The 17,945-nt window shown below is 31.5% G+C and overlaps 1 protein-coding gene across 1 annotated transcript in view; it reads left to right on the forward strand.

Moving 5' to 3' along the window:
- LOC111701150 (uncharacterized) overlaps positions 1-11,729 on the forward strand; it is a gene marked incomplete in the record, with an annotated part of 13,513 nt that extends 1,784 nt beyond the window's left edge. The window contains 17 exon segments of the mRNA XM_023472318.1: positions 270-306; positions 901-934; positions 1,759-1,801; positions 2,677-2,733; positions 3,103-3,150; positions 3,404-3,536; positions 4,882-5,234; positions 6,184-6,245; positions 6,323-6,353; positions 6,919-6,995; positions 7,924-7,978; positions 8,866-8,921; positions 9,280-9,315; positions 9,740-9,780; positions 10,467-10,543; positions 10,821-10,879; positions 11,534-11,729. Coding sequence (XP_023328086.1) covers positions 270-306; positions 901-934; positions 1,759-1,801; positions 2,677-2,733; positions 3,103-3,150; positions 3,404-3,536; positions 4,882-5,234; positions 6,184-6,245; positions 6,323-6,353; positions 6,919-6,995; positions 7,924-7,978; positions 8,866-8,921; positions 9,280-9,315; positions 9,740-9,780; positions 10,467-10,543; positions 10,821-10,879; positions 11,534-11,645 — 1,311 coding nt within the window.
- Between the last annotated feature and the right edge of the window lie 6,216 nt (positions 11,730-17,945).

A 17,945-nucleotide genomic window follows, 5' to 3' on the forward strand; every position in this document is an offset into this window, starting at 1 on the left:
GGCAGTGCAGTAAAGTGGTCACGTGATACAGGCGGAGACACGTGACCAGTATACTGCTCTGCCATTGGTGATAGTTCTGGTCACGTGATTTAAGTTTCAGATTTTCAAAATTTTACATATATGAATTTTCGTATAATTTTAACACAGTTTTATATCAATTTCTCAAGACAGGAACATCAGATATAACTTTCATGGGTCGCGATCAAGAGCTAAAGTGATTAGCTTTCAGCCTATACCCCCTTTCATTTTCCCTTTACTGTCCCATTAAGGTTGTTGGTGAAACTGATGAGTTAAATGAAGAAGATGGTACGTTATGTTATTTATATAATTCTAATAGTTAAGGAACTGAGTTTTTGAAACAAACTCTTTTTCTTCAAGCCCTGTGTTTCTTCAACCAGATGCCGTAGATCTTCAGTATTTATGAACTATGTCAGATAACATGTTTTAAGTTTGATATATCCGGTTGTAAAGATAAAGGGATTAGAAAATTTGAGTTTGTGGCAAAAACTCAAATCCTTTGCACCTCTGCAAAGGATTTGAGCCGGGGTTGGGTGAAGAAGTTTTGTTGTTTTGGAATTCTGAGAGGAACGCCCTGGCAAAAACAATTGTAGAATGAAATTTTTATAATTTTGTTATAATTTTAACCGTGAACTGTTTTTGTCTTATGAAATGTTATTGTCCCTTTGCCATCCCCCCCTGTCATACACCCCTGAAAAATGAGATAAGAAAGTAAGCACACAATTAAATCAAATTCTCAAATTTTATCATCTCAACTATATCTGAAATGTATCAAATAACCACATTTGAAATCCTCTTTATTGTCCCGGGTCATATCACCGGTCCGGGAAAATAAAGTTGATTTCTAATTTTAAAAAATGATTTTAAATGTTAAATGTTTAGATTCATGGAGAATCCAGCAAATCAAAAGTAAAAGGTAAAATTAAATTTTTCCAATGTTTTTGTTTCTTGAAAAATAAGACCTGCACTCCAAAAGATTTTATTTGTCTGTGAAGCACGAACATTTTACTGGAAACTAAATGAATTTTCGAGGACAGTACATATTATTTTGGGAGTGAATACGCAAAAAATATTTATTATTTCCGTGATATTGAAATGAAAATGACAAAAAAAGCATCAACTCAACCTTTTAAATTTGCTACATGCAAATTTATGAAATTGGAAGAAATTGTTTGATTTTAAAATTCCTGAATTTTTATGACTAATTTTCATTTACAATATCCGAACTTGGTCTTTTCTGTTTTTTTTATTCCTGATGAAAGCCGTCGTATATGGTACAGGGTGTCCCAAAAAACATGGGAATTCAGTGACGAATTCGATATCGTCTTAGTTATGATTTAGCATTGTAATACCTAATTCCAAAAGCCATAATATTATTATGTCTGCTAGAGTTTATTTTATGAAAACGATAAAAGACTGCAAAGATGTGTCTATAATGTCTCTGCAAGATGAACTGTGAAGACGGACATGTTTACTCTGTTTGTTTACTGCAATTTTCTTGTTAAGTACAACCGTATACAGTCAAAACATAAACAAACATAGCAGACGTAACTTTTACACAATACAGCTTTCTCAGTGGGTATCACTATACTAAATCAAAGAATTATTTAAAAAGACGATATCGAATTCGTCACTGAATTCCCATGTTTATTGGGCCACGCTGTGTATAATCCCTCGGCGATAAAGAAAAACACCTTGATTGATTGATTGATTGATTGTTTGATTGATCTATCTATTTAGAGTTTTGCTTTCACGGCCTGCCAAGGATTCTTCAGACTTTCAGGTAGTTTAATCTTTGTGTTTAAAAATTAATAACTTAATCCTTTATGGAATTTATGCTTGACTCTGTTCTAAAGAATTTTTTTTGTAATCCCCCCCCTTCTATAATTAGACAATTTTTGCATGTACAATAATGATTAATGATATGAGCGTTCTCTAGAAAATTATCACTTTCTCTGCTAACTTATCCCTTTGTTCTTCCTCTAAAACACATCGTTTTGCACTCATTGATTAAAAGAACTCCCCGGTTAAAAGCACTCCCCGGTTAAAATCACTCCCCGGTTAAAAGCACTCCCCGGTTAAAAGCACTCCCCGGTTAAAAGCACTCCCCGATTTAAAGAACTCCCCGGTTAAAAGCACTCCCTGGTTAAAAGTACTCCCTGGTTAAAAGTACTCTCCGGTTAAAAGCACTCCCCGGTTAAAAGCACTCCCCGGTTAAAAGCACTCCCCGATTTAAAGAACTCCCCGGTTAAAAGCAATCCTCGGTTAAAAGCACTCCCCTGTTAAAAGCACTCCCCGGTTAGAAGAACTCCCCGGTTAAAAGCACTCCCCGATTTAAAGAACTCCCCGATTAAAAGAACTCCCCGGTTAAAAGAACTCCCCGGTTAAAAGCACTCCCCGGTTAAAAGTACTCTCCGGTTAAAAGCACTGCCCGGTTAAAAGAACTCCCCGGTTAAAAGAACTCCCCGATTAAAAGAACTCCCCGGTTAAAAGAACTCCCCGGTTAAAAGCACTCCCCGGTTAAAAGTACTCTCCGGTTAAAAGCACTGCCCGGTTAAAAGAACTCCCCGGTTAAAAGCACTCCCCGGTTAAAAGCACTCCCCGGTTAAAAGAACTCCCCGGTTAAAAGCACTCCCCGATTTAAATTTAACTGAGCAGGTTGTTCGAAGACGACAGGTTCAGCTGTTTGCCCGAGATCAGATTGTCGAACCTCAGGTTTGTAATCTTCTATTAGGGATATATATTTTAAGAAATTAACCCCCTCCCCCTCTCCTTTTTGGTATTTTTTACCGAATTTTTTTTATGTGGCCTCCTCCCCCCCATCCCTAATTCGGCAAGAAAAAAACCTTTAGAATTAATTGTACATATTCTTAAAATACTGAGGAAAATTTTTGTTTGAACAGGGAGGGGGATTAGGTAGTATTTTTTTCAGGGAAATATATACTCTCGATTTTTGTCTGTTTTTCTTTATCCTTCTCTCTCAGCTCGACCCCCCCCCCCCCNGTTTCAGTAACACTATCTGTTCATGCTTTCTCCTGAATGAAAAAATGCATTGTTTGATAAAAAAATATGATTTTTTTTTAGTTTTGCCCAGATTATTTTTGTGAAGAGGTGGTCCTCGCTGATACACAGGTTAAAATATTATATATTTTAGTTTGTAAAATTGGAATTTATTTTTATTTAAAATTTATTTTTATTTTTAAAATATACAACTGCAAAAAAACTTTTTTCATAAAACTTTAACATCAAGTGTTACTCATCAGAAACATTGAAGAGAAACAAATATGAAAGTTTTTAGAAAAAAATTCCTATGGGTGAGCCGGATCCGAATCCTTTTTTATTAGATATCAAAGATCAGGATCCGTATAACATTTTGTGGCTTCAGGAGAAGCGGAGTAGTGGAAAACGGCGGAGAACGGGTAAAATAAGAACGACGGCGGACAGATCCGGTCCTTTACCGGCTATTAAACCAAAGACAGATGATCAAGGATTTGCAAACCATGAAACTGTATTTATCGGTAAATAAGTTTTCTTAATCTAATAATACCAGCCAACGGTTAGCACCACTTCTTCTCCCGGCCCTCGGCTGGGAAAAGTTGGTGGGAGGTTGGGGGCAGTAGGTGGACATAATTATCTAGCTCCTGTCCTGGTTGGCTGTAAAGTGTAGTTAACATTGTCGAATATTTCACCCTTCTAGTTCACTTGGTATCATTGAGTACACAAGGTTTGGTATATAAAATTCTGTAAAGAAAATTTATGAATTTTTAATATCTTTTCAAAGGAATATGTTTAAGTGAAATTTTTCTTTTTAATAATTTTTTTTATATCAATTTTCATTCTGAAAGTAGTAAGAATAGCTTTTTGTAATTTTTGAAAAATTAATGAAATATATCAAAACGTTGATATTTCTGCCACAATAGTTCACACTATGTCTATTAAACATTCTTGCTTTTCTACTAAAAATATTAATACTAAACCACTGATAAAAAAATGTTTGCTACAGTTAACAGATTGCAAGGTTATCAGTTTTACTTGTTTCTTGGCATGCCCCTCTGTTTTTAATACCTCGATGTTTGGGGGCGTGGATGGAACGGGTAGGTGGCATCTTGTGTAATGACGCTCTCATCTTGCTGCGGTCTGGGGGGTCCATGTCGAGGTTCTTTACAGAATCCTTTCTTAATACTCAATAGTGGGAGATGTTCTTTACTGTGTACTTATTCTAAAACAGTTCAAAAGGTGTAAAATGTAGAGCAATCTCGAACTAAATTAAAAAAATTGCAGATTGTCGGTTTTAGGAAATATTATCATACTCTATCCTGAAAAAAATCAAAAGATAAACAAAAAAATAAGATATTAAATTTTTAGACAAAACGCTTTAAGTACAGTGATAACCAGAAAACTCTGGAATAGGAAGTCGACTTTTAGACTCAAGTTTAGACTTTATATAGTACATAGAACATGAGGCACAGCAATTGCAGTGTAAACAGACCCATTTCACTTAGTGATTTAATAACTTACTAGTAAAGCTATTTGCTTCGTAACAACATCAAATTCACTTCTGTACTGTTTAATGTCGTCTTCGTATTCTACAGTTTTCTGGTTCTCTTTACTGAAGAGAACAATATTATTTATACATAATATTATTCTCATACAGAGTTCAATCGATTAATTCTGATTTCCCCTATACCATCTATTGTTCTTCACATTTGAAAAAGGTCTCCGTAGTATTTTAGTAAAATAAACTAATATGAACATTGGACAATTAACAAACTTCCCTTTTGAACATTTTGATAAACATTTAATAATAATAAATATCAATGTCTGGTTTATCTACATTTCAGCTGAACATTTTTTTATTTTAAGATCCCGAATCCAATCCTGGACGAATTCTTGTAGCATTCTCACAGCCTCAACAGCCTCCTGATCCTCTAAACTCATCGCAGATTCTCAAAATTCAGCCTCGAAACATCCAAACTCATTCTCCCAACCTCCAAACCAAACCAAAGAATAAACCTGAAATTAAATTGGCGCCAAAACAATCTCCCAATCTTGTTCCAAAGTATTTATTGCAGAACCTGGCTCCCAAACAAAGTATTCATCCTGTTCAACAATCTCTTCAACCTGTTCAGCCTGTTCAGCAACCTTTTCCCGGTGTTCAAGTCCAGATCCAACCCTCTACTCAGCAAACAAACATGAACACAACCGTTAATATTCAGGTGTTGTTTTATCTGAGTTGTTTACGCCAACTTTATCCGTTATGAATTTCTTATTTTTCTCCTTTCTCCATGAGATATGAAAATTAAATTATTTTTTAAATCGCTTTCTTAATCCGTTTCTGAAGCACTAAGTTGTTTCTCTCCCTCTAAAAATTTCAATTTGTTACATTCCTCTTTTATCCATTAATCTTGAATTCAGAAGTGTTTTAAGTGAATATAGTGAATTCATGGATTGTGAATCTTATTGAACTTTTCATGCTAAGGATCCGAATCTATTGTATTCATTCTTTTCTTTTAAAAGACATCATTATTATTTTTTTTATTTACTATTATTTTATAATTTTCAAAAACCAGATTCCTTATGAATCTTATTTAGCAATTATAAACCGCAAACACGTGTTATATCCTTTCCCATTCCTCCTTTAAAAATAGAACGGTCATCCCATAATATTAAGACAAATTTTTTACCATAGATTTTGAGGTAAATGCCTCGCGTGTTAAATTCTAGTATGCTTTTTTTCAGAGCTTAGGATCCGGATCCAAGGGGTAAAATATCAACCAAAAACTGCAAAAAACACCTTTTTTACTCATAAAACCAAAATATGAACTTTTGAAAAAAAGAGAGATTTAATATTTCTGAATGGTTCATCAAGTTTTAGGATAAAAATATGCGAAAGAAATAAAACAAAAAATTTGAAAATTATTTTTTGTTGTCAAAAGGATTCAGTAAATCTTATAGAAATGATCCGGATCCGGATTTGGATCCGAATCCATTTTTTTCCAGAGTGGATCCAGATTCCGGATCCGAATCCGCATCAAAATTAAATGGATCCTAAGCACTGCTTTTTTAGACTAGGCATAAGTTGCTAGTTTGTTTTAGACAAACTATCAAAAGAGGTTCTAGAAGGTTCCGATTATTTTAAACCTATATTGAAAATTGTATTTTTAGGATAAGTTTAGAACAACTAGTCATCAAGCGCAATCTCCTTACTCCCAGGTCTCAATGAAAATGTGAGTAAAACAACAAAAAACTGAAAATTACAAATTTTTAAATTTTTTTATAAAATTAAAATTATTTTCGTTTTCAGTGGATCCAATATATCGGAAGCATTAACAAAGGTAACTTTTTCGTCAATAATGACAAAATTATTTCTAAAATACTTTTTGGTTGAATTTTTTTTACTGGTATTCTTGGAAATATTTTAAATACTTTTTTTACCAAAGATGTGTTAAAATATTTAAGATTTAGTGCATACCAGCTATGTTCTGATGTGAATGTCGACGTTTAAAGAGAATGTTTGCGTATTTTCAAGTGACATTTATGTTAACAATGCCCTATTCACAATGGTACCCTTACAAGCTATTTCTGATAAGATATCAATGTTAATAATTTTGAGAACTGGTAAACTTCAAGTGTGGTTTCTCTACTAAAGGGAATTGCAAATTTCTATTCCAGGAACAAATAAAGGAATTATCAGAATTCAGCACTACCTTAGAAAACGACAATATTTTCCCCGCTATTGATCAGATAAAGGTTTCAAAGGTAGCGTTGTGAATTGGGCATTGCTATTTTTGCATAGAAGGCCTATTGAAATTACGCTTACGATCCCTGTAACAACAACATGCGTTCTAAAGGTTCTCTAGGTCGTCTTTCCATTTTTATTGATTTATTCTTGTTGTCCAGGGATATCCAAGACTTAAACAGATTCCGTCTGATAAACATAGATGGCTTTGGCAGTTCATGAAGGAATTATTTAACAGGTAACAAGGGATTTCATTCTTTATATTCATATTCTCACGGATACAGGTTACCCTCGAAGAAAGAGACTTCAGAGACGACTGTACGGAATTTATACTGCCTGTTTCCTTATATTAATGATTCCCTGCAACTGTAAACATGTTTCTTACTTTGGCGAACTATTAAAAAGACCACATTTGAGACAAAGTGCAATCTTGGGATCGTCATATTTAAAGAGTTTCAGGTCGTCTTTACAGTCTCATCCGTTGTGGGTAACCCTTTACATAACATATACCACTAAGAAATCAAGTTTTAGGCGCTGCCTTCCCCAACGCCGAAACAATTTGTGCAGACTTTAATATATATATATATATATATGTATAGAAGATACAGCAAATACCTTTCCATTCTTGTCACGTGCTGGGACCACTTATTGTCATCTTTTCCCGGTTTTTCATTAAATTACATTTTAGAAACAATTTGTTAAAATAGTTAGAAAGAATCTCTTCCTGTATTTTTTACAAACAAAATCAAATTAAAGGAACTAATATTAGCTTGATTTCAAATAACCCTCCTGGCAAAGATTGCAATACCCGATTTACAACGGTACCCTTGAATGATCAAAATGTGGATACTTGACCTGACAAAGCTTTTACGGGTAGGGTAGCGTAGTAAATCGGGCATTGTCATCTTTGCATGGAGGGTCACTTTAAATTACTGCAAATGACAAATGATTATTTTGAAGACAAATGTATGCAGACAAATTATTTATCTATAAAAATTTTTTTTCTCCAAATTTTTCTTAAAATATTAGAAACAAATACCATGGCGTTCTTTCCTTGATTTCTCATTGCAAGTATATTAAAATATTAAGATAAAAATGTTAAGAAAAAAATATTGAGATAAAAATGGTAAGAAAAAATATTCAGATAAAAAATGTTTAATATTCAGGAATGATCCGTGTTTCCGGTGGCAAGATGAAAGTATCGGTAAATTTTATTTGGAGGTAATTATAAATAAATCAATTATTGAAAACAAAATCAATTATTGGAAAGTTAACAATTATTGAAAACAAAATCAATATTGAAAATTAATCAATTATTGAAAACAAAATCAATTATTGGAAATTTAACAATTATTGAAAACAAAATCAATATTGAAAATTAATCAATTATTGAAAACAAAATCAATATTGAAAATTAATCAATTATTGAAAACAAAATCAATTATTGGAAAGTTAACAATTATTGAAAACAAAACCAAGTATTGAAAATTAATGAATACTAGGATACAAAATCAAGAATTATTAATCAATCTAATATTTAAAAACAAAATCAGTTATTAAATATTTTTAAATTATTGATATCAAATGTTGAAAATTAGGTAATTTTTAAAATATCAATTATTCAATGATCAATCAATCAACAAATCATTACTAATAGATCAAGTGATCACATAATTGGCATTTAGCAGATTTATTTTAAATCCATTAATCATTACTAAATACTAATAGATCAAGTGATCAGATAATTGACATTTAGCAGAATTTTAAATCAATTATCATTACTAATAGATCAAGTGATCAGTCAATTGACATTTGGCAGATTTATTTTTAATCAATTAATTAATTAGTAAAAACTAGTAAAAAAGCCAATAAATCATTGAATTTAATTAGAATAGGTGAAGCATGAACAAATCAAAAGTCGATCAATTATTTAAAGAAATAAATTTATAAATGAAAAATAAATTAACTCAGCTATTTAGCAATTCAGAACAGAGATATATCATTACAAATAACGGGTTTATAACGATTTGATTTGATTTAATGATGATACCCGATCCTGCAATTACTTTTGTCCAAGTTATATTTTTTTAAATGTTTTAATTTTTCAGGATATTGGTCGGTTGGGTAAACTGTGGGAGAATTATAAACAATTAAAAAATATAAGGTAAATTCTGTTTTATTATTACAGGGACTGTAAAGTGTAAGTGTAATTTCTATGGACCCTATATTCAATGGCAATGCCTGATATCTTATTTGTCTGATCAAGTATGAATTATTTATCAATATTTACAATTTTCACAACAGATTAGTTTCAATTCTGGCTTCACTAATAAAGTGACTTGCGGACTGCAGGAAAACATATATCAGATTTGAACACCTTTAACAATATCTTCCACAATATTGATATTAAAGTACCGTTCTTAATCGGGCGTTAACATTTTTGCTTGAAATTACGCGTACAGTCCCATTAAGAATTTTATTTTTGCCGGTTGTTGGTTTACTAATTTTATTGTTTGTTACAGAGCACAGAGCTGGAGACAGATGAGATATTATTTTGGGTAACTTAATTTTACTTTCTTTTTCAACATTAATTACCACTTCAGATTTTTTCTTCGACGCTTTATTGCAAAAATCTCAAACCTGCCTTTTATTTGCTTTCTATTTTTGCAATTTTACCCGAAGCTAAAACTTTGAGTCGTGAAGCCCTAATTCAGGCAGTTTCCGTCTCTTGTGCAGTCCCTAGATGAAACAATTATCAGTATCTTGTGCAGGCCCTACGGATTAATTTTTTTTCTTTTCTTGGATATCATGTTGTGTTCGTGTTCTGGAGGGATTATTACGATTGATGGATCAATTTATTAAATTCTAAAGTTGCCATAGACAGTAAATATCGAGATGAGGCGTTGTAGATTAGCACTATATCAACCAAAAGCTTTGATCTCTGGTTCAAATATTTGTTATATATTCTATTTTGATTTTCAGATTTTACGAAGAGAATAGAATTATCCGGCAGATTCCTGAAGGTAACTTTTTTCTGAACATCTATCATTGAAAATAAAAAACCGCGAAATTTTTATTTCTACAATTTACGGCGGCTCAAAAGCCAACATTTTAAACCTAATTTGTTTAATAAAATGAGGCACTTCTTTCCCTTAAAGTCTATATTTCTATAATAATTCACGATAATATAGTTTTTTTTTTCATTCTTCCGTTGCCAGAATATCAAAAAGTTATGACAGCAGTGCTAATTTATTCAATTTTCAAAGGACCTCACTGTTATTGCACGATGGGTTGTCTGCTAATAATATTAATCAAAGGTTATACGCTACCTAAAAGGTTTCAACTATTCGAAGGATCTTGAATGGAATTTCTGATTTACAACTGTACTCTTTAAAGCTCAGTCATTTTTTCGCTTATTCCATTTGCTGAAACTTAAGAAACCATTCAGAGAGATGATGAAGTTTTAAATAATAGGTCATAAGCTAACAGTTGAAATATATGTTTTGGTCCATATTTTGACCCTTGGAAATAGATCTATATTTTTCGGAATCCGGTTGGTTCCACTTAAAATTGTATCAAATGTTTCAAGATTTAAGCCGGCGCTTAATTTAAATCGGGGTTTGGAAGATTTAAACCACGGCTCAAATTCTTTAAATTCCATCTGAGGAAGTCAAAATGGCAGAATTTTTGTTATTATTTAGTTATTTAGGTGAAGGATATATTTATCAGTTCCAGGAACTCTTCTACAAGGATCGGTTTGTTCCCTACAAATATAAACCAATCAAGGAACTTCCAGACAATTTTTTATTTAAAATATTTGTATTATGTTTATTTGTTTTTCTTTAACAACTTTGAGAGAAAAACATTATGACTTTATATCTAAGAAACAAATTAAAAAGATTTTTCTTGTAAACCCCAATTTTTTCTAAATATGTTAGAGTTTGTTTCGGGTCAGATATATTAGAAAAAACGGATATTGCAATTGTTGCATGGAGGGTTACTTGATTTTACGCTTTAATGTAATAAATTGTCTTTAATGTAATAAATTGTCTGTCCAAATTAGGATTTCAGTTTGTTAGAATCCTTGGCATTATCTAAATATGTTCCTTCAAACAATAAAATGTAAGTTTTTGTATTTCTTAGTCATCATTCAAGAATTTATTTTTTATAGTTGAATTTTTAATTATTTTCAAATAACAGGGTGTACTACGAAACATGACAGTTGAGAGATGACTTGAATATCGTCTTTGTTGACCATTGTAATAATTTGTGGCATTTATTCGTTAAACTATTATTAGGAGCAAATTTTTTTAATAAACATAAAATACCCCTCCCCTTGGTCATTGTCCTAGCATTTTCAAAATGTGGATTGCAATTTTTGTTTGCTTTCAAAATTACCGATATCCGAAGAATTTCGACAACTTGTAATTTCATCATTTTTTATTTTAATCTGGACAAAACTTAATATTTTTGGTAATACTGAAAACACATACAATTCAGATCACATTTTGGAAATCCCAGGACTAGGAGAGTTTTGATTATTGTGTTAAGAATCATATATGTAATAGCTTAGGTTGACAGATAAATCCCGCTTTATTATTTCTAAAATCAAAGTCGTTGTTAAAGCTTTTTCTCTCTTTCATGTTTCGTGGGACACCCTGATTTCGCTGATTTTGGGAAAGTAAATGATTTTTGGTGAAAATCAATAAATTAATGGGGGGAGAGGCTAATTCTAAAAAATAAACACTCCTGATAACTTGTATTTGCTATGATTAGATCCCGGCCAGGAGTTGACGTGGAGAAGCTGTGGTGTGAGCGAGGTTGTGGCAGCCAATTCAAGAAATCTGAAGCTTTAAACAGACATCAGACAGTCTGCACATTCTCATGATAGTTCGCGCAATTCTTCCCCGGATTTATTTTTCAACTCTGCATATTCTCATGATAGTTCACGCCATTTTTCCCAGGGTATATTTGTGAACTCTGCCCATTTTTTCCCGGTTTTTTTTCAACTCTGCACATTTTCATGATAGTTCGCGCCATTTTTTCCTCAGATTTTTTCAACCTATATATTATCATGATAGTTCGCGGATTTATTTTTCAACCTATATATTATCATGATAGTTCGCGGATTTATTTTTCAACTTATATGTTATCATGATAGTTCGCGGATTTATTTTTCAACTTAAATATTATCATGATAGTTAGCGGATTTATTTTTCAACTCTGCACATTCTTGCGTTAGTGCTGCACTCCCTTGCTCTTTGCAGTTTATATTCTGCAGTATGAAATTTTTTCTACAACTTAATATCATACTTCCAATTGTTTTCAACAACAACAACATGGTTAGTTTCTGCCCCTAATATCAATCAATTAACATTTGGGATCGTATTAGATGGAATTGTATGGACCCCTGCCAAGGTTAAAATGTATTTTTGTTTACAAAGATTTAAAGGATATCGCTGTGAATTGTTAATGGCGTTGATTTAATATGGATTTATATAAAATTATTTTGGCGTTTTCTTGAAGATATGAAAATTATTGTGAAAAGAAAATGTGTTGAAATATTCACACTGAGCTTATAATCGTATTATGTATATAAATTATCAAATCAAAAAGAAGCTATAATCATAAAATATATATAAGTTATTTATAGTCAATTGTCAGTATATGTTATATGGGCTACATTTGTTATTTTAAGATTGCAGAATTACCCCCCATTNCGGCGTTCTTTAAAGGGACTGTAAGCGTAATTTCAAGTAACCCTCTATGCAAAAATGGCAATGCCCGATTTACAACTTTACCTTTGAAAGCTTTGTCTGATCAAGTATGAAATAGATATTCATGTTTTGGTTCCTCAAAACCGATATGCAGTTGCGGTTTCTCTGCAAAAGTGACTTGCACAGTTTTGAACAGAATATACGGTTTCAAGGGTCCCGTTTCAAATCTGGTACTGGCATCTTCGCGTGGAGGATAAACTGAAAATAGGTTGACAGTCCCTTTAATAATCTTTTATCTATAAAAAATATTCTTTTTCTTTATTTTGAAATGTTATGTACATGAAGTACAACTTTAACAACTTTAAAATTTAAACTCCCAAAATCTGAAAATAATTGTGATAAATGTTATTGGTACGAATTAATATACTTTAAATAAAGTGCGCTATGCAATGATATTTAACTAATTCATTTCAATGTTTGGATCCTAATTTTCCTCTTCTGAGATTTCACTTTAAACCCATGATGAACTTTAAGAACTGCGATATATTTTTTATCGAAGCTTCCTAAGAAAATTTTACAAGATTTTTTAAGATTGAAATTAAAACTAGTAAAATGATTAAAATTATCTTAATAAATTAATATGAAACTAATTCTCACAACTTTTATGAAATACGCGTTAGACATTCCGCCATTCCCTCTGAAAATGGAATTGGTTTATTTGATATTTGGAAAATTTTACCAAAAATCGACTTTTTGTTCGTCTTTCACTCGACCTAAAGAAATCAATTAACCCTATAGTGACATAATTAACAATTTAGAATATTCTTTTTGACATTATTATGATAACTATTTGAATTTATGTAGGGTTTCTATTTTTTCGGATTACTTAGTACCCGTAAAGGCATTATATATTTTACGTACTTTAAACCATACAAATTATTTGGAAATTTTGGCGATAGTCCCTTTAAGCTTTAAAAGTCTAAAATCGTAAAATCTGGAAACTTCTGTCTTTTGCAAAATATTGAACCATGCATATTTTAATTTTGCATTACTGCGATTTTCCTAAATGTTCCTATAACAATGCTAATAATAATTTGCACAACAATAATGATATAATTAAAGGTTTTACTGAAAACACTTAAATGTAATAGGTCTTCAAGACCAGATGGTGAATGCTTACAAGAGCACGTAAATGTAGGGAGTAAGGACTATAGGCACATTTCTTACAAATTAAACTCGATCGTTATTTCCAAAATCATTGTTCTCACTTCGTTATTGTTAACATTTAACAATTTTTTTAGGGCAATGTCTCTGAGTAACAGTGAGGAAGATATCGTTGTTTTTCTTTCTTTAAAAGTATTGAATTCTGACAATTTCTTTCAGTATCTTTGTAGCATGTAAATTGTAATGCTTATATTTAAATCTGGAATTAAGAAAAAACAACCTTACATAAGAAAAAAATAAGGATCTTATTTATCCCATGCGTCCTTAATCAGTCAAAGATTTCACAGGTACCGTTGTGAATCTGATATGTCATTTTATTAAAAAGTGTAACTTAATAAGCGTACAGTCCCTTTAAACACGTTAGTATGTTTGCACAATATATGTGTGTAAGTGAATAATTACGAGTGGGAGAGAACTGCGAAATTTAACAATTAAACTCAGTATAATTATTTTCAACCATTAGAATTTACGGGAAACAAAAATAAGAAGAGAAACTGTGTAATTAAACGTGGTCAGTTAAATAAAACACTATAATTAACTTCCTTTGATAAGTCCAAAGCGCAGTACGAGCACGTTACACTAAAGTAAATAAAATAATATAAATAACTTCCTTTGATAATTCCAAAGCGCAGTAGGAGCACGTTACACTAAAGTAAATAAAATAATATAAATAACTTCCTTTGATAAGTCCAAAGCACAGTAGGAGGACATTAAACTAATGTAAATAAAATAATATAAATAACTTCCTTTGATAAGCCCAAAGCACAGTAGGAGAACGTTAAACTAATGTAAATAAAACAATATAAATAACTTCCTTTGATAAGCCCAAAGCACAGTAGGAGGACATTAAACTAATGTAAATAAAATAATATAAATAACTTCCTTTGATAAGCCCAAAGCACAGTAGGAGAACGTTAAACTAATGTAAATAAAACAATATAAATAACTTCCTTTGATAAGCCCAAAGCACAGTAGGAGCACGTTACACTAAAGTAAATAAAATAATATAATTAACTTCCTTTGAAATTCCAAAGCACAGTAGAAGCACGTTACACTAATGTAAATAAAATAATATAAATAACTTTCTTTGATAAGCCCAAAGCGCAGTAGGAGCACGTTAAACTAAAGTAAATAAAATAATATAAATAACTTCCTTTGATAAGTCCAAAGCACAGTAGGAGAACGTTAAACTAATGTAAATAAAATAATATAAATAACTTCCTTTGATAAGCCCAAAGCACAGTAGGAGCACGTTAAACTAAAGTGAATAAAATAATATAAATAACTTTCTTTGATAAGCCCAAAGCGCAGTAGGAGCACGTTACACTAAAGTAAATAAAATAATATAAATAACTTTCTTTGATAAGCCCAAAGCGCAGTAGGAGCACGTTACACTAAAGTAAATAAAATAATATAAATAACTTCCTTTGATAAGCCAAAGCACAGTAGGAGCACGTTACACTAAAGTAAATAAAATAATATAAATAACTTCCTTTGATAAGTCCAAAGCACGTTACACTAAAGTAAATTGTTCGTAAGATTAAAATATATATCTATATATAATTAATTAATTAATTTACTGATGATTGCAACAAGGCATGAAAGAAACATCATGTATTGCAAAATAAATTTAATATATTAAAATGATTTAATTTGAAGCTGATTTTTTGAATATATGCATATATACATATTTATATGTAAATAATATTATATATATATATATATCAAAGCAATAATCTTCTCAGTTTTTGATATTTATTAATACAAATTGTTACAGATTGCTCTATATATAGATGTATATTTAGATGTATATATATATACATAAGTAGAAATCTTTGTTTTTCTGTTAATATTTCTGATCATAACTCAGGAACCATTGGACCGATTTGTCAGAAATTTTGATTGCGAAACTCGTAAGATCCACGGGAATGTACTAAGCCTGGTTTTGAAATTCTGAGTTGAGTGGGTTGACTTTCATAGGATAAAATCCAGGCAAAGCGGGGTACCCACATTAGTCTTTCATGTTTACAACTATAACTCCTTTTATTGAAGAACCAAAATATTTCTTAATTTATGTTATCGGATGATTTCGCTTATAGTCGTGAGTAAAATGATAACCAGTTGAGCGAAGAGGTCTCAAAGACGTACCAATAATGCTGCAGAAATTTGACCCTTGGTAAGTTTGCAGGGGGGGGGGGGGGGGGCGGACGGAAAGGTTCAATAATCTGTTTGATCAGGATCGAATATTGAACTACTCAAAGTACTTATTTTGAAATTATAAACATTTTGTTCAAAGTAATTAACAGCATTTTAGAAATGTCTCCCACATATTTTTATACAACATCTTTTTGGTAAATTTTATATTACGAACAATTTCTTCAGGTGTATACTTACAATTATATTTTAGCGACGATTAAAGGTCAGAGAGATATATATTTCGGCTAGCATCACAATAAATACTTTTTAAATTTCATAATTTATATGATCACTATGCCAGGCCTAGAGTATTAACTATAATGTTTTATTTTATTTTAAACGTGTTACGTATTCACTACGTTTACTTTATTTCATGAAGTGGCATTCTACAATTATGAAACATAAATTCCAAAAAAATACATTGTTACAGTTTTAGTCACCTGTTTACTATTTATGTCAGTTCACATCTAAAAGAGGGGGGGGGGGGGGGGGCAGCTGCAGTATTGAGTTAACACCATAAAACTCTTATTCGAGTCAAATAAGGCTCGGCCGCATGGGTAGTTTTTTTTGAGAGAAGTCTCAGTTCATTGTAATCAGGGGCTAAGCCCCCCCCCTGGACCAGTGAAATCTATTGATTTCAGCGGGTTTTCAGGCTCAATGGGTGCTGAACCCCTCCTTGAAAGATAAAGAAATTAAACCCTCCTTGGACAAATTCCTGAATACGCTCCCGATTGTAATGTTGTGCTGAAGTTCTAAAATCGGACGGAAAACTGGTTATTTCCGTGAAAACTTGTAAAATGGTTATTTTATACACAAATCAGAGACCAAACTTGCGACGCCCTTACACCCTTGATGAATGGTTGTTAGAATCTATTTATATATCCAGATTATCCTAAATCCGTATTAATTTTGTGTAAAAAAGATTATTTGTATTTTTTTGCAATATTTATGCTATCCTATACGTAACCTAGGTATACTAAGACCTCTTGAATGCACGGAATTTCGTAGATTTACAGGACCCATTCAAGGTAAAATATATGAACGGGAAAAGTAATTATAAATTGAAATCATTATAAATCAGTTCAAGCAGCATTGATACAATTTTTGTAAATAAAAAGATTATCAGAATATATTCATTCTGTTCATGTTCATCATGAAGCATAAAGCAAATGCATTTTAAGAGAAAGATTGGGACAACAACCAGTAACCACCCTCCCAAAAACCCCCGAAAATACCCCACCGGGGGGGGGGGGGGGCAGGCCAGTTACCCACCATAGAAATACAATTTCCCCTCCGGAAATAAAGAAAAAAAGGGTGGCTTAATGCAGCATTTATAAGATAAAATTGTCAATAGAAAAAGGCTGCAAAGCGTCCTAAATCCTATCTATAAAAAAGAAATTGAACCATATGTATAACATTTGTATCCACAACTTCATTGATCAGATTTTATTTGAAATAGATTAATATTACACATGTTCTGCATATTTCAAGAAAAATGGTCTCTTTATTGGTGTAAAATATGGTTTTGGTAACTATTCAGACTATAATTTGTAATCTGAAATACCACAGTGAAATACCAAAAATCGGGAAAAGTGTATTAATTCACCTGACAGTTGTTTATACAGGATGTTCCGAAAAACATGGGAATATATTCGTGATTATATTTCGTATTTGATTAACGCACCATTTTTAAGAGACACAATTATAAGAGTTTTAGTGAAAACAGATGCAAACATTTTTTTCTTCTTGGATTTAAAAAAAATGGTTGGCCGTAGACGCAAAAACTTTTTAAGCGCTTTTAGAGTTCTGCTATTTATTGCCAGTTATACTTTTGGCCTCCTTCTTTTGTTTCTCATTGAGATTTTATATTTATTTCATCTATTTTAATGATAAAATAATAAATCCCATCTATTTAAATGATAAAATAATAAATTCCATCTATTTTAATGATAAATAAAAAAATTTAGTTAAGTGTTTTGAAACTTCCAAATTTATGAGAAATAACTTTCGCAGAATTTTAATATTATCAATCGAAAATTGTAATTTTTGCA

The sequence above is a fragment of the Eurytemora carolleeae genome, unplaced genomic scaffold (genome assembly GCF_000591075.1).
Source record: "Eurytemora carolleeae unplaced genomic scaffold, Eaff_2.0 scaffold85, whole genome shotgun sequence".
Classification (NCBI taxonomy): domain Eukaryota; kingdom Metazoa; phylum Arthropoda; class Copepoda; order Calanoida; family Temoridae; genus Eurytemora; species Eurytemora carolleeae.